This window comes from Molossus molossus, unplaced genomic scaffold (genome assembly GCF_014108415.1).
Source record: "Molossus molossus isolate mMolMol1 unplaced genomic scaffold, mMolMol1.p scaffold_m16_p_13, whole genome shotgun sequence".
NCBI classification, from domain to species: Eukaryota; Metazoa; Chordata; class Mammalia; order Chiroptera; family Molossidae; genus Molossus; species Molossus molossus.
The window spans coordinates 65840929-65862406 of NW_023425348.1; the positions used below are offsets into that span (position 1 = coordinate 65840929).

Consider the following 21478-nt stretch of genomic DNA (forward strand, 5'->3'; position numbering starts at 1 on the left):
GAGTTGTTCTGAAGATTAGATAAGTAAATATATATAACATCATCTTGTATGTAATACATGGTCAATGCATGATATCTAACATTGTGATTTATTATGATCACTTAAGATAATTTTGGAGACGGGTATATTGTCACATTCAGGAGAAACAAGTTGAGACACAAAGTAAAGTTGTATGATCAGAATTAAATGAAAATGAGCCTTATCATTCATTCATTATTTAACTTTGCCAGTGAGATTAAAGAAAACCTGGGGCATTAATAACCATCTGATTACTGGCTGATTACTGTTCATTAGTGAAAATCTCAGGACCAGGAACAAATATTAAAGTTCTTAGCAGTGGGTCATTCTAATTTCCTTCAAACAAGAAGAATGTGAAGAGTGCTTGAGACTTCTATTTAAAAAATGAGCCAAAGCAAGGACTTGTAATAGAAACCTGTTGTAGATGGCACACCTCTATCATCACTAAGGCCAATGGAATATCCAATTCCTTTAGAATTCTGCAGAAAGAGTACAAATTCATCAGAGTTATCAGTAAAATAAATTTTATATATTTCAAAAATGAATTACCCACGAGGGGTTCAAAGCTTTACGTACGTTGCTCCATTTAACACATAACAATCTGAGTGAGGTCAGTGTTTTCTACTGATTAAAAAACTAAAAATGAGCCATTTTCCTCCAAGTTTTGAATTTAAATTTGTCAACCCAACTTACATTAAAAAACCATTGATTCTATGACTTCTCTCTCAGTGAAGGGCTGTGTCCGACAATTGTCTATGCCAGGAACATGTCATCCTTAATAACAGAAGCCCTCCCACTCTTTCTCCATAACCAACACAGACAAAATACTTTTAAATTGTATATTATTGATTCAATTTTGCATGTTTTGCTGAAATCAATCCAAGCTTCCCTGTCTCCACTGTTTCTAATCTAATTTAGGCAGCCTCGATCTTTTCCCTGGGTTGTTGCCGGCCTAACTAACTCCTTTCTCCAGGTTTTCCCTTCCTCCAGTTCACTCTAGTTTTTAACCAGGGAAAAATCGCCAAATATAAATCAGACAATGTTACTCCCTGTAAAACCCTTCAATTACTTCCCCTTGTTTTCAAAACAATGCACCAACTCCAAACCATTACTTATGTTTTGCATAATTTTGCTTATGTTTTTCACATTCTCATTTCAAAGGTAAACCTCTCACTGCCTAATTAGGACTCCAGGCATCTGACACTTAGGCACTTTATTCTTCATTCAGCAAGCTTGTTTTCATTAGAATTTACACGTGCTTTCCCCTTAATATAGCTGCTTTCTACTTATCTACTTATCGTTCAAGGAGCAGCTGGTGTATTTTATATTATTTTCTGTAGGAAGTTTTCCCTGGACTGCCAATCCCCTATGTGCTCCAATTAACCATTTTAACCTTCTGCAATCAGTTACAGTTCTAAGCTGCACTGGTAATTATGTTTCCTTGTCCACATTCCCCTGTCACACACACACACACACACACACACACACACACACACACAAACCCCTCGCTCATTCACTTCTTAAATAGAATTTTAGGGTAGTAACTTACTTCTTTTTTAATGAGAACTCACTTTTTTAAAAAATGAGAATTAACAATACCTGTCTTATTGCAAAGATCACATGAGAAAAATGAAAGAATTGTGTTTGTATATATGTATGCTACTGATATAAACAAGTCTTTTTTTTTTTTTTTTTATCCTCACCCAAGGATATTTTTCCATTTTTTGTACAGATAGAGTGGGAGGGAGAGAGAGGAAGGGAGAGAGAGAGAGAAACATCGATGTGAAGGGACCCATCGAGTGGCTGCCACCCACACGACCAACCAGGGCCGGGGACAAACTGCAACCGAAGTACATGCCCTTAGCGGGAACCGAACCCGGGTCTCTCCGGACCGCAGGCAGACGCTCTAACCGCTGAGCCAAACTGGCCAGGGCTAAACAAGTCTTTTTTTTACTGGTAATTGTAAAGAAGTCTCAAAGTTCACTGTTGTTACTAATTTTCATAGACACTTTGTTGTTGTTGTTTTCAATATCTCTTTAATAGCAATTAAGACTCTTAGACATGTTTGGAAAAGGTGCCTGTTCAATGGGCTTTCTGTCCTACAAACCAGGGATGAAGCAAGGCCCTTACATTCTGTTCTACTCCCAAATTTGCCCCACCCCCATGTCAAAACCTGTCTATGGCTTGGAGAGACACTGGTACAAATCATAGCTCTTGCTGTAAAACTTGAAGGATCTTTGAAGAAGTGTGTTGGTATGGAAATATGTGTTTCCTGAGAGAAACCTGATAAAATATGTTGTACATGTAGAAGTTGCACAGGATTGTTCTAGAACCTCTTGTAGCCGGGATAGTCCTCAATGCAAAATGAAATCCTTGTTATAAGACTGTTTGGTTTTTCAATTTTTCCCTTCTTGATGAAAGAATACAAACAAAACATCCTGATAATAAAGGTTTCAGTTACTCTAGATTGTTCTTTAAACGGAAGGGTTTGTGATTATGACCAACGGGGAAGCCTTGAGGGGCTCTCACGCCCTCTCTTTCCGTGTTAGACAGGACTACGAGGAGCTACAAAAGCAGCTGAAACAAGTCTTTCAGGAGCGAAGCACCATCCTCCGTCAGCTCACAAAGACATCAAGAGAACTTGATGGAATTAAAGTCAACCTTCAGGTGAGATGAAAACTAATTTTCCCAGCAGCCAAAGATGAAGAGTCCTTTGATTTGTCTCAGTGGATTAACATGTAAAGACTCCTTCATTTTATTTCTTACCAGTTTTGAATGTTTCTGGGCTGACCATAAAAGTGATTATGTACTATCATATGAGCTTTGAAAGGAAATGGCAATTGCAATGCAGCCTGGGAATCTGTAGTTTGCAAATTTAGGAATGATAAAATTGTGTGCTTCGCAAAGCCATCGATTTCTCATTACTTCTCAGATCAATTTAACCCTTGTGTGTGTGTGTGTGTTTTATATTATGAAATGATGAAAAGTAATTATGATGAAGAGTTCATTTAATATCAGTATGTCTCCTAAAAAAGAATTTAAATTCCACAAAGATTAATTCTGAAGATTCTTTAATAAACCTCATCACTACAGTGGGTAAATGCCTTCGAAAGGTATCATCTCTAAAAATGTATTAACATACAGTGAAATCTCAATAAAAAAAAACAAAAAAAAACAAGACAAAATCTATATATGTTAAGAAAAATTTTCTAAAATGGGTGATAACATATTTTAATATTTAGCTTAACATTGTATTGAGAATTTAATTTTCATAATATATTCATCAGGTATGTCCTGTGAACATGTATTTCTGGTTGCACACATGGAATCATGCTTTGAGAAGATTTATATTTGAATGTCACAGGGGCAGCCAGAGATTAAATGCAAGCACTCTAGCTCCAGAGTCTGTCTGCTAGTTACTGCACTGAAACATGTTTCAGAACCACATGGAGTCACCATTGTCCTTAGCTTTCTAGTCCCATGATGATGACGGTAATGATGATGATGACGGTGTCAGTAGACACTACAGCTTATGGAATATGGTCAAAGTCTTGTGTTTGGTACTCCTTATTCACTATTTATTTAATTTTCACATGACAACTATGCTGAGTTTAACAGAGGTAGAGAATGATTAATAAGCTATCAAGAGCAAAGAAGTAGTCAGGTGGCAGAACTAGTATTTGAACCCAATGCCCAAGCTCGTGTTACAGAAGTTGTTATATCTTGAGAACATAAAACTAACAGCAAAAAAAACCCAAACTACAACAAAAATCCACCCACTACCTAGGATGTAAACTGATTTTCACAGGAATCTGACACCGGAGCTGCACTTTATCATTAGGTAGGTAGTGATTCACTTGTTATTTGAGGCTACAAAGAATAGTCAACATACCTGCATCTCCTCAAGACATGAAACACCTGGCACTTTGAGACTATTTCAAGCATAGGATGAAATGCCTAAGAGTGGTCAATGTTCACAATATTTCCAAGAAACTCAGTCTCTATATACCAGTAGCCTAAGTTAAGATATCTAATTACAATCTAGAAAATTGCTTGATAAAAATGTATAATTTCATAGACTTACATTTTTGAAAGGCTACCTACCAATCTTACCATTAAATGTACTTGCAACTTTTCAGAAGCCTTTTGTTTATTTTGTGTCAAAGTGGTATTTTTTAAAAATCTTATTAAACCCCCTTAACAACCTCTCTACAAAATTACACTCTTTGTAAAAATGGGAAACAAGACTCATGTAGACCACAGGAATTGCCTGAAGTCATACATCTAATAAATGGTGATTTCAAGTTTCAAATTCATAGTGAATAACTATATAGCCCACTGTAGATATTTTTTCCCCCAATGGGACTTCATGAAGACAGGAGCTTTGAAAGTCTTGTTCATCTCTGTGATCATAGCATCTGTATGGGATGGTAATATAGGTTAATCAATAAATATTATGTTGATTAATTAGTAGATCTGTCAACCTTTGGGGTCTTTTAATGAACCAGGAATATTTTTTAAGAACTATATTCTATTTCTTTGAGTATTGCTGTGGAAATAGTATTGAAGTACAACCCAGCTCTTCTGATTTCAATAGCTTTGCTGACACCCACTGCATATCTACCTTTTTTTATTTCTGCATCTCATGTTTTATATTTTTTATCTTAAATTTCTTGTCTGGCCAGTGTGGCTCAGTGGTTGAGTGTCGACCCAGGCACCAAGCAGTTGCCAGTTCAATTCCTGGTCAGGGCACATGCCCAGGTTGTGGGCCAGATCCCCAGTGGGGGACATGCAGGAGGCGGCCAATCGATGTTCTTTCTCACTGATGTTTCTCTCTCTCTTTCCCTCCCACTTCCTCTCTCTCTAAAATCAATAAAGAAAAAAATGAAGTATCAGTCAGGTTTAAAAAAAAATTATTGAAGACAGTCCCCTGCCTTTTAAATCTTGCTTTCCTTCAGAATGTCCAGCGTATAGCAGATGGTCAATAAATTAGTTTATATTAGTTGTTAATTGCTGCTCAGCTACCAAATTAATTTTGGAGTATATTTTATATACTTAGTAAATGGTAGAAATATGATTTAGATAAGATCAACCAGTTGTCCTAGCACCCCTGGGACAATCTTTACCCCGTTCACTTTGAAATGACACTTTTCATCAAATGCTTTTACATATCTCTTATCCCCTTTGAATTTCCCATTAACTAACTACAGTAGGCCCTTCAAAATTCTCATCCCTGTTTTTGTGATCTGCTCAAGGTCATATGACCATGATGCACTTGGAACTTTAAATCTCAGTATGGGTGACTTTTCCCCATAGGTAATTCCTTGGCCTATTTTCTTGGTATTTTAATGTGAATCTCCTCTTCCCAAATGAGCAGGTCTTCTTTAATTGGCTGCTTCCTAATAAGAGCTGTCATCTTAGGGAAGACCTTTCTCATGTGAAGTTCAGCCCACCATATCCCTAGCAGAATGTTTATCTTATGACATGAAAATTGTCTGTTTTTAGCATTAGATTGAAAAATTTGTGAAGACATATACCATGCCTTTATATATGCCTTTGCATGATTCAAGATATATATTTGTTGAATACATATTAAGGAAACAAAGTGCCATTTTAGCTATTGTCATTCCTTACCTGTCCAAGCTTCTTCTCCTACAATGTTATTGCCTCTCAGTTTCAACTTTTGATATCAAGAAAATAGGTTATGCCATTAAATAATGTACTGAGTATAAATAAGAAAGTTCTTAGGGGAGGCTTACTGGGGCAGATGTTCTAATGAGAAAGCTCAGTGAGCTTTTCTGTTTTAATTCATGCAGAATTTGCCAGAGTAAATAAACACTAATGACTGAGGTGGTATTTTTTTTTTCCTAATACTTATCTGTACAGATCAGTTATAATTTTATACGATTCTATTTCTTCTTTGAATTCTAATATTTTATTCATAAATAATAACTAGACAAATCCAAGCAGGTGAATGCTTTTTGGCTGCTTTGATCTTGAATTGTATTATTACGTTGCTTACTCAGGGAGCTCTTTTATGTCTGATTGTATTTCTAGAAAGTCCCTGTGTATTTCTAGAAACTACACCAGAGTTGGTTTAACATGGCTATGGAGGACACAGTAAAACTTTATACAAAGAGAAGAAGATGTATTTTTATATTCACTTACGAAGAGACCTAGATCTCTGCAGAGCACGTTCCCCTCCATTGAACCTCTAAAGATTCAGACTCAGCTCATCCCCTTCACCCACTGTGCAATACGTGCACTACTTGGTGTCATAAACTCCTGTGTGCATCCTTAGGACCATGAAGACATCATGGCCTCGTTTGCACATTCTTGTTCCAGGGCAAAAGTGCAGACACCCCTTGTGCCATAGAGAAAAAAGTAAAGTGGGCCTCAATTTGTCACTTGAATAAGAAGACTTCCTTTTTCCCCTTTTCTTATTAGTCTTTGAAAAATGAAGGGAAATCTGCCAAAACGGATGTTCAGAAGCTTCTGGAAATAGGTCAGAAACAAAGGTAAGACTGTGCTTTCCTTGTATTTCGTCAGTTCTTTTCTTTTTTCCCATGGTGTTGAACTCTATTCAGAAACTTCAGAAAAATCAGTCCATTCTGAATGTGCTAATTTATTTGTCTTCTTACACTTGAATGGATGAAAGTCTTGTTCAAGTGCAAAGTCTTATACAGTAAATCCAGGGTGGGATTTGAGATTCTACATTTCTAATGAGTTCCCTGGTGATGGTGATATTAATGCTGTTTGCAGATCACAATCCCAGTGTTTACAGATCTGTTGTATTTTCCTCTATTACCTTAGATGATGGACCCTGATAGGTCTGCCTATCAATAGACACGTCCAATAACACTGACCTCAGTGGGCGAATTTTTAGTAGTATCAAAATCCGATCATGATGATAATGGTGGGGGTGGTAAGAAACAGGGTAATCTTATTAACAATATCAATAGAATACAGTGTGGTTTATTTTTTGAAGGAAATATATTATGAGATAGACTTCTATGCAGTATAAAAGCTATAAGATTTGAAATTGCTTTTCAAAGGGAAAGGTATCTTAAGGCAGAAACAAGCTACCTGGCGCCTTGAAAGATGTTTTATATCTATTTTCTTGTTTCACCCTCACAATTATCTTCTAGAGGAGATATTATTATACTCATTTAACAGATAGGAAATTGCTGCTTGAAGTACTTAAATGAATTGCAGAGAGTTGTGTTCACTGGGATTTTCTCTGCTGTGTTCTTACCCAGTAGCTACAACTTTTCACTTTAATTCACCGATCACAAAGCAAAACCGTTAAAAAGTTTACACGCTACACTACCTAGTCCCGCTCACCGTTTTGTATCTTCTCTACTGTCCCTGGCTCTTGACTCAGAAACCTCTCATTGGCATATATTTGGATTGAGTTGATGACATGTTAAAAATATTAAAGCTGTAGCCCTGGCCAGTTTTGCTCAGCAGTTGGAGCATCAGCCTGCGGTCCAGAGAGACCTGGGTTAGGTTCCTGCTAAGGGCACATATGGTTGCAGTTTGTTCCTGGCCCTGGTTGGGTCCTGCGGGAGGCAGCCACTCGATGTGTCGATGTGTCCCTTTCACGTCGATGTTTCTCTCTCTCTCTCTCTCTTCCTTTCTCTCCCTCCCACTCTATCTGAACAAAAATGTCCTTGGGTGAGGATAAAAAAATATATATATTAAAGCTGTAGTCCTATATTGCCTTTTTTTTTTTCTTTCTTTTTGAAGTATGAGCCCCTAGCAGGAACGAACCTGGGACTCTCGGTCCACAGGCCGAGGCCCAACCGCTGAGCCAAACTAGCCAGGACTGTAGTGCCTATTTTTATTATTAAAATAAAATCGTTATTTATTGGACATGAAATTATTTTCAGATAGGCTATTAAAGAGAGTTTGTAAAATATTGGTCCGAGCATGTTTCCAAATGCGCATCATTTTAAATTATTTTATTGGTTTGAACTTAGCCACCTCTTAAAGCACTTACACTTAATGTGATACAACTATTTGTGGCTCATTGAATTCGTGTCGGAGAATTATAAACAGCACTTTAAATAGGCATAACCAGTCAAAATAGGCCGAGAGACACTGACAGTGATGACTTCTTGTTCATCGTTCGCGGTGGGAGGTGATCAACGGAACCGCACGAAAGGCAGCGGCTTCGCACAGCGCCTGCGCAGTACCGCTCAGAGGGTGGCAGGGACTAAGGAGACAGGGCCATGTTATACAAAGTAATGAAACACAAGGAGTAAAGAAGGTGGTTTGGGGACTTTGACATTAATAAAGCCAGGCTTTCTTGGGAAAGAAATAAAGCCAGGTGATGAGACTGTACAAGGAGATCAAAAATATATATATACAAAATGATATTGAATATAAATTGCAATTGGAAATAAAATTTAAAATAAAAACACAATTTGTCATAAATAATTAAATTCTAAACCCTTGAGGAGAATGCATATTTATGGAAATGTTTATATTTTTAACAAGTGGACAGGGTCCATATATATTGGTGAATTTGAGAAGCGATATTTATATATATGCAGACAAGTATTTCTTTTATTATCCCCAATAAATGAGGCAGCCCTCAAGTTAGAAATGAGTCTCCTTTCTCTGTTTTTATAAAAAGTCTTGGGCTTTATAAAGGATGTCCAAAGCACAATGCTTTAGAATTAATCAGTTAGGAGCATCAAAAGAGAACAGTACATGTATTTTATCAGTAGTCTATGGTAACTTCCTCGTAACTAGTGTGTCCCCACCTTGGCTTGCTATCACTAAAATTAGCTTTTCAACACTAATTATCACATTGATTTAATTTAACACATTATGCAGCTCACAGAGGATTCACACAATGGGATTCTCCTAAGACACAATAGCGAGGCAGTGTCCTGGAAATACAGCTTTGCTTTTAACACTTGCACGGGAGAGAAAACCTTTTATTACCAGAATCCCGAGATACACCCTGTATGCGTAACTGTGTCTCTATTCAATTCGGGTTATGATTCCTAAATGTATGTAGCCAGCAAAACCTCCTTTCATAAGGTCTGCAGGAAGTAACAGAATTATATGATGCTTCTCTTTTGCTCTGTTTCCCACTAAACTAGAGAACAAATGAAGTCTCTCCAGGAGGCTCTGCAGAATCAACTTAAGGAGACATCCGAGAAGGCAGAAAAACAACAGGCTACTGTAAGTGTGTTTCTTTTTTGAGTCTGTTGATTTGGGGCTGGGAAGTTGTTGTGTTTTGTTTGTTTTTCAAAAATCACTATGGAATAAATATGCATGTAAAAAATGAAAATGCATGTACCGTAAAGAAAAGTCAGTCACCAAGATCAAAAAAGTACTTGGAGGACATTCATTCCTAAAAATACTTCTGTTGTATGTGATTCTTACAGGATTTCTAATTTCCAACCCTCACTTATGGATGAAAAGCTGGGGGCCAGGGTGGGGCAGGAGTGCTCATGCCAGGCCCTGCATTAATCCAGTGGCCTTTGAACTGTGGGTGTAACTGACCTTGAACTACGTTAAGCCGTACAGATCCCTAAACCACACACCCCGTCTACTGGATGGGAATCTGTCAGGTGTCAGGTGAGGGCATACCATCTGCCTATTTAATCAACTCCACAGGTGATTCTGATACAACCCAAGTTTAAGAATAAAAAGTCTGTCCAGATTTTCTGTTTCAAATAATGTTCTCGTGACCATCCCCTTTTAGTTCTTATAACTCATATCCACCATAGGCGGGAGGGATGGGGCTCTTGTAGGCAATGCTGAGAGATTTCTCCTGTATTCCTCAGCCACCTCATGCACCATTTATGGGGACTGGGCCTTTTATCTTGTGTCTAGAACCTGACCCTGTGTTAAAATATAGTATATTGTAGAAAAACTGAGGTACTGCATTGTATGCCCGACAAGAAATGTCTACCATAGAAAAGGTAGTTTATTTCTCACAGTTCTCAAGAGAGGTGGCATGGCTTGTGACAGGAAGCACTGTACTGGTCACAAGGCAGAGGGAGGCAGGGAACTGTGGGCATGAGTTTTTTTGAGGTTTCTGTGGGAAGGAATGGGTGAGGCAGTGTAAGCAGTCTTAGGAATGACCAGCTTAAATTATTTCCTTGGGCTCTGGGGCAGAGAGACCACCCTTGGTTTTCTGGTCACTTGGCCCTGGGCTGGTTAAGGCAGGTGCATAGTGGAATGGAGCGTGAGAACCTAATTCAAGGGGTGTTTGGGGTGGTGGGCTCTGTATTGGTTAATCTGCACTTGAAAAGCCTACCATCAGAAGGAAGACACATTTGGAGGTGGGTTGGGGAAAAGCAGCAAAGGGGGAGCAGGAGGTTAGGGTAGGATGACTCAAACATATGCTTGTCTGCATGTATGTGTAGGGGAGATGCTAAAGCATCAAGTTTACAGAAGCTACAGACATAATTAATACAAAGTCTCCATCCAAGTCAATTAGCCAAGATCCCAGCTCCTGTAAGAACTGTCAGCCTGCCTTTCATTTGCAAGACTTCCTTGAATCACCTGGATTAGGGTGTGGAGTTTTGCTTCTGAAACTCAGCCCTATCTGTCCTCTGGGACACCTGCTTCCTGAACGGTCAATCTAATAATGACTGTTGATGTTCCTAGGTACAGGATTGTTTCTTATTCATGGATTCACTGCTACCTGTTCTGCCCACTTACAGGGCAAGTGCGTGGGTTCTTCTTCGCTATGCCATGACAACACTCATGCTCACTTGCAATGTGTCCCAATGCTGGCTCCCCAGACCGCAGATGTTACACAAGGAACAGACAAACTTTCAGCATCAGTATATTGATCTCTCCCCTCAACGCCTGAACCAGCCTACTAGGTGGTCCTCATTTCAATCTCATTTCTGTCTTGACCTATCACATTTTAATCTGGATTTCTTCATAGCCTGGTTGCCAATGATGGCAGTTAGAGCAGACGGTTCTCCCACGTGGAATTATCTCAGGTCTTCACAATAAAACCACACACGTTCTTTTTCTTCTCTCTCTCTCTCTTCTTTTTTTAAATGAAAATAAGTAACTCTGAAAAGGTAAGTTTTTCGCTTGTATTTATACAGTGCCAAAACATGAACCCATGATTATTCCAATATGTTATGCAAACTGTGCCTAACGTCCAAGAAGAAGAAAGCTGTGACTTTTGATAGAGCACAGCCAAAGTTAAAATAGGGAGATCTCATAGCATGGGTGCCTAGTCGGAAGAGGAAGGAGGCAGGACTGACCCAGGTACCCTTGTCCTCAGCTCAGCGTGCTTGCAGACCTTTCTTATGGCTCAGCACTGACTCTGGAGGGAGGGGTTTCCCTCTCCCACCCCCAAATGCTCTACTAAATCCACAACTGCCTAAGTGGATTCATAGCCTAGCACATGCTCCAGAATAAGACTATTCTGGTTTTAAATTCCTAGTGGGTCATCTACTAGCTCTGTGAATTTGGACAAGCTCTTTGTTTGCCAAATTTGGGTGATGATTCAAATTAAAATAACATACACAATTTCCCTAAAGTCATGTCCGGCATATAGGAGATAGTAAACACTAAGCGATTATCATTCCCTTTTTCCCTCCCCTTTTATCTGTTTCATCTGCACTACTTCTAAGCTGAGTAAATGTAAGAGAGTTATTTTATGTCTCAGGCTCTTTGATTGTCAAAAGCATATCAGTTCTACTTATATCACCGTTTATTTGGTGATTATATGAGCTGATACATGCACAGTGTTGAACCGAGTGTGTAATTAATTATAAGCAACTTCAAAGTTGTGTCAAAATCTTACAAGATTGTCTCCACCTTGGACTTCAGACACCCTCCGGTCACAAACCCAGGTCATCACCTGTGCTGCTAACCTACCAGTTACAGATTGGAGGTTCTAATAAACCCTTCTTTGAGTATTTGCTCCAGTGGCTCACAGAACTCGGACATTTTACTTACCAGATCACTGGTTCATTATAGAAGGATCTACCTCAGGAACAGCAGATGGAAGAGATGCACAGGGCAAGGCGTCCAGAAGAGCACGGAGCTTTGATCCTCTGGGAGTGCACCGCTCTCCCCAAACCTTAGGGTGTTCACCAGTCCAGAATCTCTCAGAACCCTGTGCTTGGGTTTTCATCCAGGCTTCATTACTTATGCATGATTGATTAAATTATTGGTTGTAGGCAGTAAACACAACCTCCGGTCTCTCTCTCCTCCCAGAGGTCAGTGGAGGGGGACTGAAGGTTCCTCCCTCTAATCACATGGTTGGTTCTCCAGGCATCCAGTCCTCATGCTTAGGTGCTGTCCAAAAGCACTGAGAAAATCCCAAGGGTTTTAGGAGCTGTGAGCCAGAAACTATGGACAACCCAAATCTATATATTTCTTATTACAAGTCATAGTATCCCAATGAGTTATCATCATCATAATCATCACTATTTCATCTTTATAACCATTTAAACCCTTTGTTATCTGTTACTGTTATAGAAAGAATGATCAGGAGTGAGAGAAGAATGAAACCTGAAGAAAGGGAGATTAAAATAATGCATATACCAGTGTTTATAATTTAGGATGATCTTTCCTCATCTCTGCTGTTCCAGATCATTTTGTTACGGAAGTTGCCAGTATCTGTTTTTAAAAGCTGACTTCGAATTGTTTAAGACTGACCCAGAGTTCCTCGAAAATTAGAAATACTTTTTTTTTTCTGAGTATCAGACATTTTACCTATTAGTGATCAAGGTTAAATATGGCTTCACTTTCACTAATAACCACTAGATGTTTGAGGTGACATTTTACTATTGACTTGCATTTTCTTAGCTGCAGGCTGACTTTTCTTATTTTTATTTTCTATTGTTGTCCATTCTGTTTTCATATACCTATATACATTTTGTTTTTATATACCTATATAAAACAAACCCATTATATATGGTTTATATAGGTATACATAGATACATATGTACATATATGGGTGCATCAATGTGTGTGAGTGTGTGTGTGTCTGTGTGTATATGGAAAGACAGAGACAGAGAGATGGGGAAGAGAGAATAAGAATATATTTCAGCATAGGATCCTCTTTTATTCATTATATCTATTATAAAATTAAAATATAAAAAAGAAAAATTGGCATATGATGTAAACCTTCAATTAGAAATAAAAAGCTTGGTATAACTAGGGGAGGCAAAGTAATGTCAGAAGGTAGACCTCATTCCTCTCTTCAAGTTAACAAATACGTGCACCCATGCCACCATCTGAGGGCAAAGTCAGCAAACGCACGCATTACTATAGTGACAGCTCACCGCGGAGACAAAATATCCAAATGAACTTCAAAGGAAGTTTTACTGGAGCTGGCCCAATGTGTAAATGGAAAGTTACTATCTTGGTCTTTGATCTTTGCCCGAATATATAAAAGGAGATGAGAGAATGGAGAATGAAGAACAGAAGAGAGTAGATTTTAGTCAGCTTTAAATTCAGGAGGCTTGTTTCTCCCATGGGAACCTCTTCTTATGTGACTGTAGTCCCCTTAAGAGAATTATCTACTTGTGATTTCCTGGGGCAGAGGCTGATAAAAACTTTACATCGTCTATGATAAGAACATTCTCTAGACTTTTACTTATACCCCTGAGAAGTGAACATCAGAACTAGAAAATAGACTAGTCTCATTTCTTACACAGATAAATATCCACTCTTTCATTACATATTGGACAACTTAATGAATTTCTAAAACACCCCACAGGGCAGAGAACCCATCTCTTGGGTTCTCTTCCTAAATTCTGAAGACTTAGTGCCTTTGCCTGTGGAAGCCTCCTAAACGCTATTATAACGACATAGGCATACCTGTTACTATATCATTTGCGTGATAAATTTAATTTTTTGAGATTATGATAAATAGATTTTTTGGAAAGATTGCATAAGAATAAAAAGACAGACTCAAATTTAATATATGAAATAAAAACGGAGCACATAGCCATATAACAGCAGAGATTCAAACAAATAAAAGTATTATAAAAAAGCAGCTTTCACTGATAAATTTGAAATTTTATATATAAATAAATACAGAATGCCAAAATTTCTACAAGAAGAAATGCATTACTTGAATATTTTATTGGGCTTAAAGAAGACCTCCTTTCCCAAAAATTGCAGGGCCAGAAGGCTTTGATTGTGACTACCACCTAATTTTTAAAGATCAATTAATTCCTAGACAAATACTTTTCTGGAAAATAACATAAAGCTAAAACTCTAATCTTATTGTGTGCATGTGCATTTATGATTCCAAATCAATTAATGACAATATTCATACATAAACTAATAGCTATTTTTTTCATTAGTGAATGTTGATGCAAAAATCCTATATAAACAAATTTAGAAGTAGATTAACAAAATATATTATCATGGTCAATAAATGCAGACATCTACAGCTGAAATAATGTTTATATCTTTGAAAGAATGTGTTCTATGTTTGAATTGAATGACTATTTTGTAAATCAGATTCCAGAAAGAGGTGACAGAAACCTAAAGAAATATGAGAATAACATATTTATTAAAACAATTTTATATATTTCTATAAAATACATTCTATAAATATGTATACTATATATTCTATTACATATAATATAAATATATATTGCATTTATATATTTTATATTTACATTATACATAAATATATAAATGCTATATTATATAAATAGTATATAATTATATAAATGTATATTTTATATATATATATTGATATTGATTTTGTATAATTTAAGGCAAGACAGATTTTATATTATTGAGAGTCATGAAACTCCCAATTTTGATAAAGACTTGGTTTATGGTTTTTCTCCTATATGAAGAGTCTAAGTTAACTAAGGGTTAAGTTAACATATATTTTTATTGTTGCAAATAACTCAGTAATTATTTTTTTCTGCCAAGAAAACTATTGTTGGTGTAATTAGAGAATGGATAAGAAAGGGTGATTAAGATAATTGTAATTGCTCACTCTCAAAGAAAAAATATTTGAAATTTATTCTGTAAATATTGTTGTGCTATTTTAGATTTAAGAGCAGATAAACTTCTGCTGTCCTTGATTACATATCTATTTACTATGCCTTTTTCCATAAAAATAACACCTTGTATATTTTATGCCAAAGATGTTTCAAATACCCACCTCATTTGGTACATCTATAGTGAAATGCTTAAAACTTAATGGTAATATAGCTTTTAAATCACAAAGATATAAAAAAAGATAATTGTCTAAAAAATTAAGTTGGAAAAGCAGTAAAGCTGTCTTGATCTAATTCCGTTGAAAATATTTTTTATAAACGTGTGAACATTTGTTTTTATCCCCAAGCAGATAATGAAGTGGCAAATCTTACAAATCTGTGTTCCTCATGAATCACCTAATAGCAAGAAAGAATGAGGTGTAACCAGAGTAATTAAAGATGTTAATATTCATTTGAGGCATTTCATTACACTTGTTAATTTTTATGGCTTTGCCCTAAGTGAGACATAATTTGTCTAAAGTCAGAAATTAACTTCAAGCTTTGACTTTCATTAAGAATAAAGAATTACTATGTTCTTTCATTCTTTATTCAAAGTAAATAAATGGTATTTTTTGTCTCTAAGAATTACTTCATAACTCTCTGCTATGAATAGCTTATTTTTCCAAGAATGTTAAAATCTGCTGTAATTCCAAACCAACAATTTCAAAATGCTAAAACTTTTTTAATATTCTAAATATATTTTAGGTCCTGAATATTTGAATATTGCATTCTCTAATATTTCTGTCCAAGATTAACATTTAAACAATAATATTCTTGACCTTGCAATATATTTTCATTGTAATTTTAATTAAAGTTAGTTGTTAATTATGGATAACATATTGAATAGTATCAAAGAGTGAGGATTTGGGGAAAATAGTGGTATCAGTGGAAAAGCAGGATATTAATATAAGCAAGATGGCTTTAAATAGTTCATGATTTTAACTAAAGACAAATACATAAATATCAAATTTGCTAGTGCTCATAAAGTGTTTGGGTAGGTGTAGTGTGAGGCTTGAGAGCTGTTCTGTTCTTTTTTTGTAATGTAAGTGCATGACTTAAGCTTGATTGCAAAGGTCTCCACTGAAAAAAAGCATTTATTTTAAAGATGTTTATCTCAAATAAACACATTGCCAGCCACAGAAAGCTCAGCTGTCTCTCTCCCCTCCCCTGATACCTGCATCTGTTCCTTTGTTTTAGAGATCTTGGTTGATCTCCATAAGTGACTGATAACTGTTTAGATTGCTTGTTTTTGTCTTTCCATGCTTACATTCCCACTCTTATATTTTAAATTCACCAATAAAGAGTGAGACCTGAAACTTTAGGTCCTCACCTTCAACCCCAATGAAAGTAGAAACTCAGGCCTGGCTTCTTCTTTTCTTCTCCCTTCTTCTCTCTCCTTCTATCTCCCCTCTCTCTCCTCTCTCCACCCCCAAGCCCCATCCCTCTCTCACTGTGTGCCTACAGGTGTGCCATGTAATTCCCAGGACTTGTAAGTAACAAACTTTTTTTATTTAAAGTTTCCTGACGATTATGTAACCAAACTCAGATTTCACTGCCTGCTGCAATGAACGCTAAACTTGTGTGACAGGTGCTGTTGAAAAGGAAAGAGGTTTATTTGAGTGCCAGTACCTTGAGAAGATGGGGGCTCATGTCCTCAAAAACACCTATCTTAATATCTCAGTGCAAGAAGAGGTTTTAATGAGGGAGATGAAAAGCAGAACAAAGTGTTCAGAGGCAGGGGCTGTGGACTTGCCTTCTTTCCCCCAGAGTAAAGGAAGGGGGAGCTGAAGGGAAGTATGAATATGTCATTTCTCAAGCTTCCTCCCCTGTTTCAGTACCATGTCTCTTCAAACAGGTATTTGTACATTTACAGCAGACACCTGCAGGTCTTCATGGCTGTTGGCAAGCAGCCCTTCTCTTCAGAACAGGCTGTAAAAAAATCTGGATAAGAAGTAAAAGCACAAGAGTTTATTTACAAAGTCTAAGAAAATAGAGAGTTGGCTGTAGCCTTGAGAGAATGTAGAATACACAACCTTTATAACATAATTGAAATGTTAAATTATGGTTACAGTTATTGCTGAGGATGTCTTATAAATCATAACAAGAACAACAAGGGCCAATCCAGTGACTATCAATAATCTAAACCTTCCTCTCTCTGAAATTAATTAATTAAAATTGGGCTTAAACAGATAAGAGGATCACATTCATAATGTACATAGATTCTCAATTAAAAATAATCTATTACATGAGGAAAACATTTTTATATACTCAGGAGATATATGTACAAATTGGACAATGAAAGTTAGGTTAATGAAAATTTTAATCCTTTGTTCTATTACAATATTTGTTCATAAAAAGATGATTATGTTACACCTCAAACATTCATCATGAAAATAAATTTATAGTAGTCACAAAAATGAATGAGAAATGTATCTACATAATTTTCTATTCATTTTCAGATTAATTTTTTAAAGACTGAAGTGGAAAGAAAGAGCAAAATGATCCGAGATCTTCAGAATGAGGTAAGATATATTTCAGTCAAATTGTATATAAATGAAAGAATATACACAGACATACTGACTTGCCAAAATCTTTGGGGTATTGATCCAATTTGTCCTTTAGTTATGTACTAATGGAGAGGGACTACAAAATTAAGATTTTCAAAGAGTAGATAGTCACTACATTTAACAAATATTTAATAATAGTATTAGTTCATAAATCTCTAGTTTATATTCCTTCTAAGAATATTTTGCTGAGAAAATATTAAGGTTTATTTTTATTTCATAAATTTGTCTACCAAATGACATCATAGGCACTGAAAAAGAAAGCTAGCTAGAAATTGACTACATGCTGGGAAGAACCAATCTAGAATAAAACATTGTAGAGGGATATAGATTTGAACAAAATAAGCTGTATCCACTTTCATTATAGCCTGTAAAATATAAGGACCCTACAAAATGTTATATACTTTTTACTCTTTTGATTCTTTGTGTATCTTTTTGTACAACTACTTTATTTTTAAAAGTTTCTGCATCATGTTTCTATTTTCACCTCTTTATTTACTTTTTTCTTAAATGCAAGTAGTTATTTAGGAGTACTAAACCATGACTAATTAATGATATACCTTTCTAGATTAACCCCATTAATTATGGTTTGTTTTTAATCCCAAATCAATCACTTTAGCATTTGCTAGTTTTTCATCCTTTCCTTATCTTTTTCCTTCCCTTCTTTAATTTTTTTGAGTCTTTTAGAAACATTATTTGTAAATGGTTTCTAGGTGATGTCAAGGTTAAAAAAGAGACTTGAATCCTGGTCACTTTGACTCAGTGGTTAGAACTTCGGCCCACGGGCTGAAGGGTCACAGGTTCGATTCCCAGTCAAGGGCATGTACCTGGGTTGTAGGTTCGATTCCCGGCCCTGGTCAGGGTCATGCTGGTGGCAACCAGTCCCTGTGTCTCTCTAATATCAATGTTTCTCTCTCTCCTTTCCAATCTCTCTAAAAGTCAATAGAAAAAGATCCTTGGGTGAGGATTAACAAAAACAACAAAAAATAGGCTTTACAAATATCTTGATGTCAACATTTAGCACCAGCACACTGTGACATTAAAATAGTTTATCAGATATGCACAGACTGTTAAGGAGAAAGGAAAAGAAGAAACTTTTAAATGGTTTTCTGATTATTTCATTGTATTTTCATGTCTTTCTGTTGATTTTTTTCTTCTGAGTTTTTTTAAGAAAATATGATGGGGTGGACTTGATAATGTTTTCCCTAAAACCAAGATCAATTACCAGAATATTAGGTGTACTGGGTAATTTCTTGTTCATTGGTGTTCAGTAAAAGCTCAGTGAAGGTGCTAGATTATGCAAGTCCAAACTTTCCACACATCATTTACAAAAAGGGAGGCATCGAAAACACTGCCAAAGACAGTGTTAAAACAAGGAAAAAAGTACATTTGCATGTACACATACACAGTCACATCAAACATGAACTAGTTTTATGACAATGAGAGGATTATGGGTTGATTTAAATATCTATATGTCTCATCAACTAACTTTTAATCTTAGGTAATTTTTTTAAACCTAACATTCAGCTAGCAGGAAGCACTTTCAAACTCAAAAGTCATTTATTCATAACAAATACATATGAGGACAAACAAAATATGTATTTCTGAAAGATATTTTATCATATAATTTTAATTTTCTAAGGGTGTAAACTAGAGTAGTTCTAAAAGAAATTTCATTCTGCCAAAGTTATATCTAATAAATGTAAGTTTGTAATGAAATTTACTGCTGCTCGCTTTCATAATGTTGAAATTTTAAAGATGAACACTCATAACCAGAAAAAGATTTTATTTTCTTAAAAAAAGAAAAAGAGAAACCTAATGGTGAGCATATGTCATCAACTGAATGGTAAACATATATCATCAGCTTTTAATTTGATTCTTTTGTATTAATTCCTTGAATTATTAGGTTTGTTATTTTGACAAATGATTAGTATGTAGAAATTGAGCAAAATAATTGTACAGAATTTTAAAAATTCAAAAAGATAAGTTGATGAAGCAAAGGACAGCACAGGGATAAAGAGATTTTTGCGTGGAGCTTGAAGTCCCCTGAATACTTCTGAGTGAGGTTATTGGGAAGTCCTGGTAGAAGAAAGGATTCTTAAAACACTCTTATAGAATGATGAGCCCGGCTGCTGTGGCTCAGTGGTGAAGAATCAACCCCTGCACCAAGAGGTCGCCAGTTGAATTCCTGGTCAGGGCACATGCCCAGGTTGTGGGCCCGATCCCCAGTGGGGGGCATGCAGGAGGCAGCCAGTCCATGTTCTCTCTCATCAATGTTTCCCTCTCTCCCTCTCCTGTCCTATCTCTGTAAAATCAATAAAGAAAAAAGAAAAAAGAAAAAAAAAAAGAATGATCAGCCTCTTTCCATATGTGAAAGCAACTGCTAAAGGCACTTTCACATTAGCACTTGCATATTTAGTGTTTAAATTTAAGATATCCCTTGGAGGAGAAAAACTATTCACACGATTCTGTCCAAGCATACGCTATGTAGGGCAGGAAGCATCCTGATTTTCATTCAGGCAGGCGTACCTGTGACAGGCTACATGGCAGTTGCAACTCAAAGGTTGTGAGGCAGAACCCTTCAGAACCTACAATTAAAAAAACTGGGAGAGAACGATGGAGGATATAGAGAGCAAAGTGAGGATGAAAGAGGAAAATAAATCTTTTTTTTTTTTTACAGAGAATGAGTGTGAACTCTGAGTTAGAGCGTTTCAAGTCCTTTATTTCATTTATCTCTGTCTCTATGTCTTCACCTGGGAATCACTTTTAATCTGTGTCTACCATATTGGCAATTAGTAAATGGTGAAGTGAGCCCTGGCCAGTTTGGCTCAGCAGTTAGAGCATCTGCCCGCAGACCAATGAGTCGTGGGTTCGATTTTGGTCAAGGGCATGTGCCTCAGTGCAGTTCGTCCCAGGCCCTGGTCAGGATCGTGCGGGAGGCAACCAGTCGATGTGTCTCTTTCAGTTGATATTTCTCTCTCTATCTCTTCCTTCCTCTCTCCCTCCCACTCTATCTAAAGATAAGTGGAAAAACATCCTCGGGTGAGGATTAAAAAATAATAAGAATAAGTGGTGAAGTGATGTTAGTAAAGTTTTAAAAATGGTGTGGGTTTCCATGTAATTTTCCCCAGCATGTTGAATTTTAAAGTTACCAGGGCAAAGCCTTGTCATAGTTTAGAGAAATCTTTATCAATACAACCACATAAGAAAGTAGATGAAATAGTGTATTGTGGTTTCATGCTTGTAGTTGTTGTTTAGTGCCTTCAAACTTTTGGAAAAACGGCTTTCCCAGCACCAAGATACCTGGCTAAACCATGAGCATAGAAGACTGTTAAGATTTTCCTCCTGCATTCAAACAAAAGATTAGTGAAAAATATGCAGATTTAAATTTCAATGATAATGTATTTTATGAAAGTCAATTCCCTTTAAGGTCTACATCTCAAATGAAAAAAAAAACACTAAATCCCAAGTGTAAGGCTGCAAAGGAGTGACTATGATTCTTGGGATAAATGCCAGAAAAGACTAAATCATGGCTGTATTTTTAGTAGTATTGTTATTTTGTTAAGATGATTATTACAAAGTTACACAGTAAACAAAAAAAAATATTTTCCCCATACAATCTGTATTTGTAGTGCACAGATTTGTAGAATGTGAGGTTTCTAAAATGCAAAAATTGATTTATAGTCCATGTGGCAGTAGTTCTCTAGAAACTTCCTCATTTGTCTCTAGTTCTGATGTCTTTTATGTAACTCATCTTTGTGCATTCAGTTGCTTATTTTGCATTTAGGTATTCTATGGTTACAATTAATAAAACATTGTGTACCAGGAAATAAAACAAATGTGTAAATAAACAAACAGAAATATCAACTCTCTTCTGATTTCTGT

The 21478-nt window shown here is 36.3% G+C and overlaps 1 protein-coding gene across 1 annotated transcript in view; it reads left to right on the forward strand.

The window, feature by feature from the left end:
- LUZP2 (leucine zipper protein 2) overlaps positions 1-21478 on the forward strand; it is a 399750-nt gene that overhangs the window by 213077 nt on the left and 165195 nt on the right. Inside the window, exons 3-6 of the mRNA XM_036259475.1 lie at positions 2568-2685; positions 6466-6536; positions 9135-9216; positions 17489-17551. Of these exons, the coding sequence (XP_036115368.1) occupies positions 2568-2685; positions 6466-6536; positions 9135-9216; positions 17489-17551 (334 nt within the window). The remainder of the gene's footprint in view (positions 1-2567; positions 2686-6465; positions 6537-9134; positions 9217-17488; positions 17552-21478) is intronic.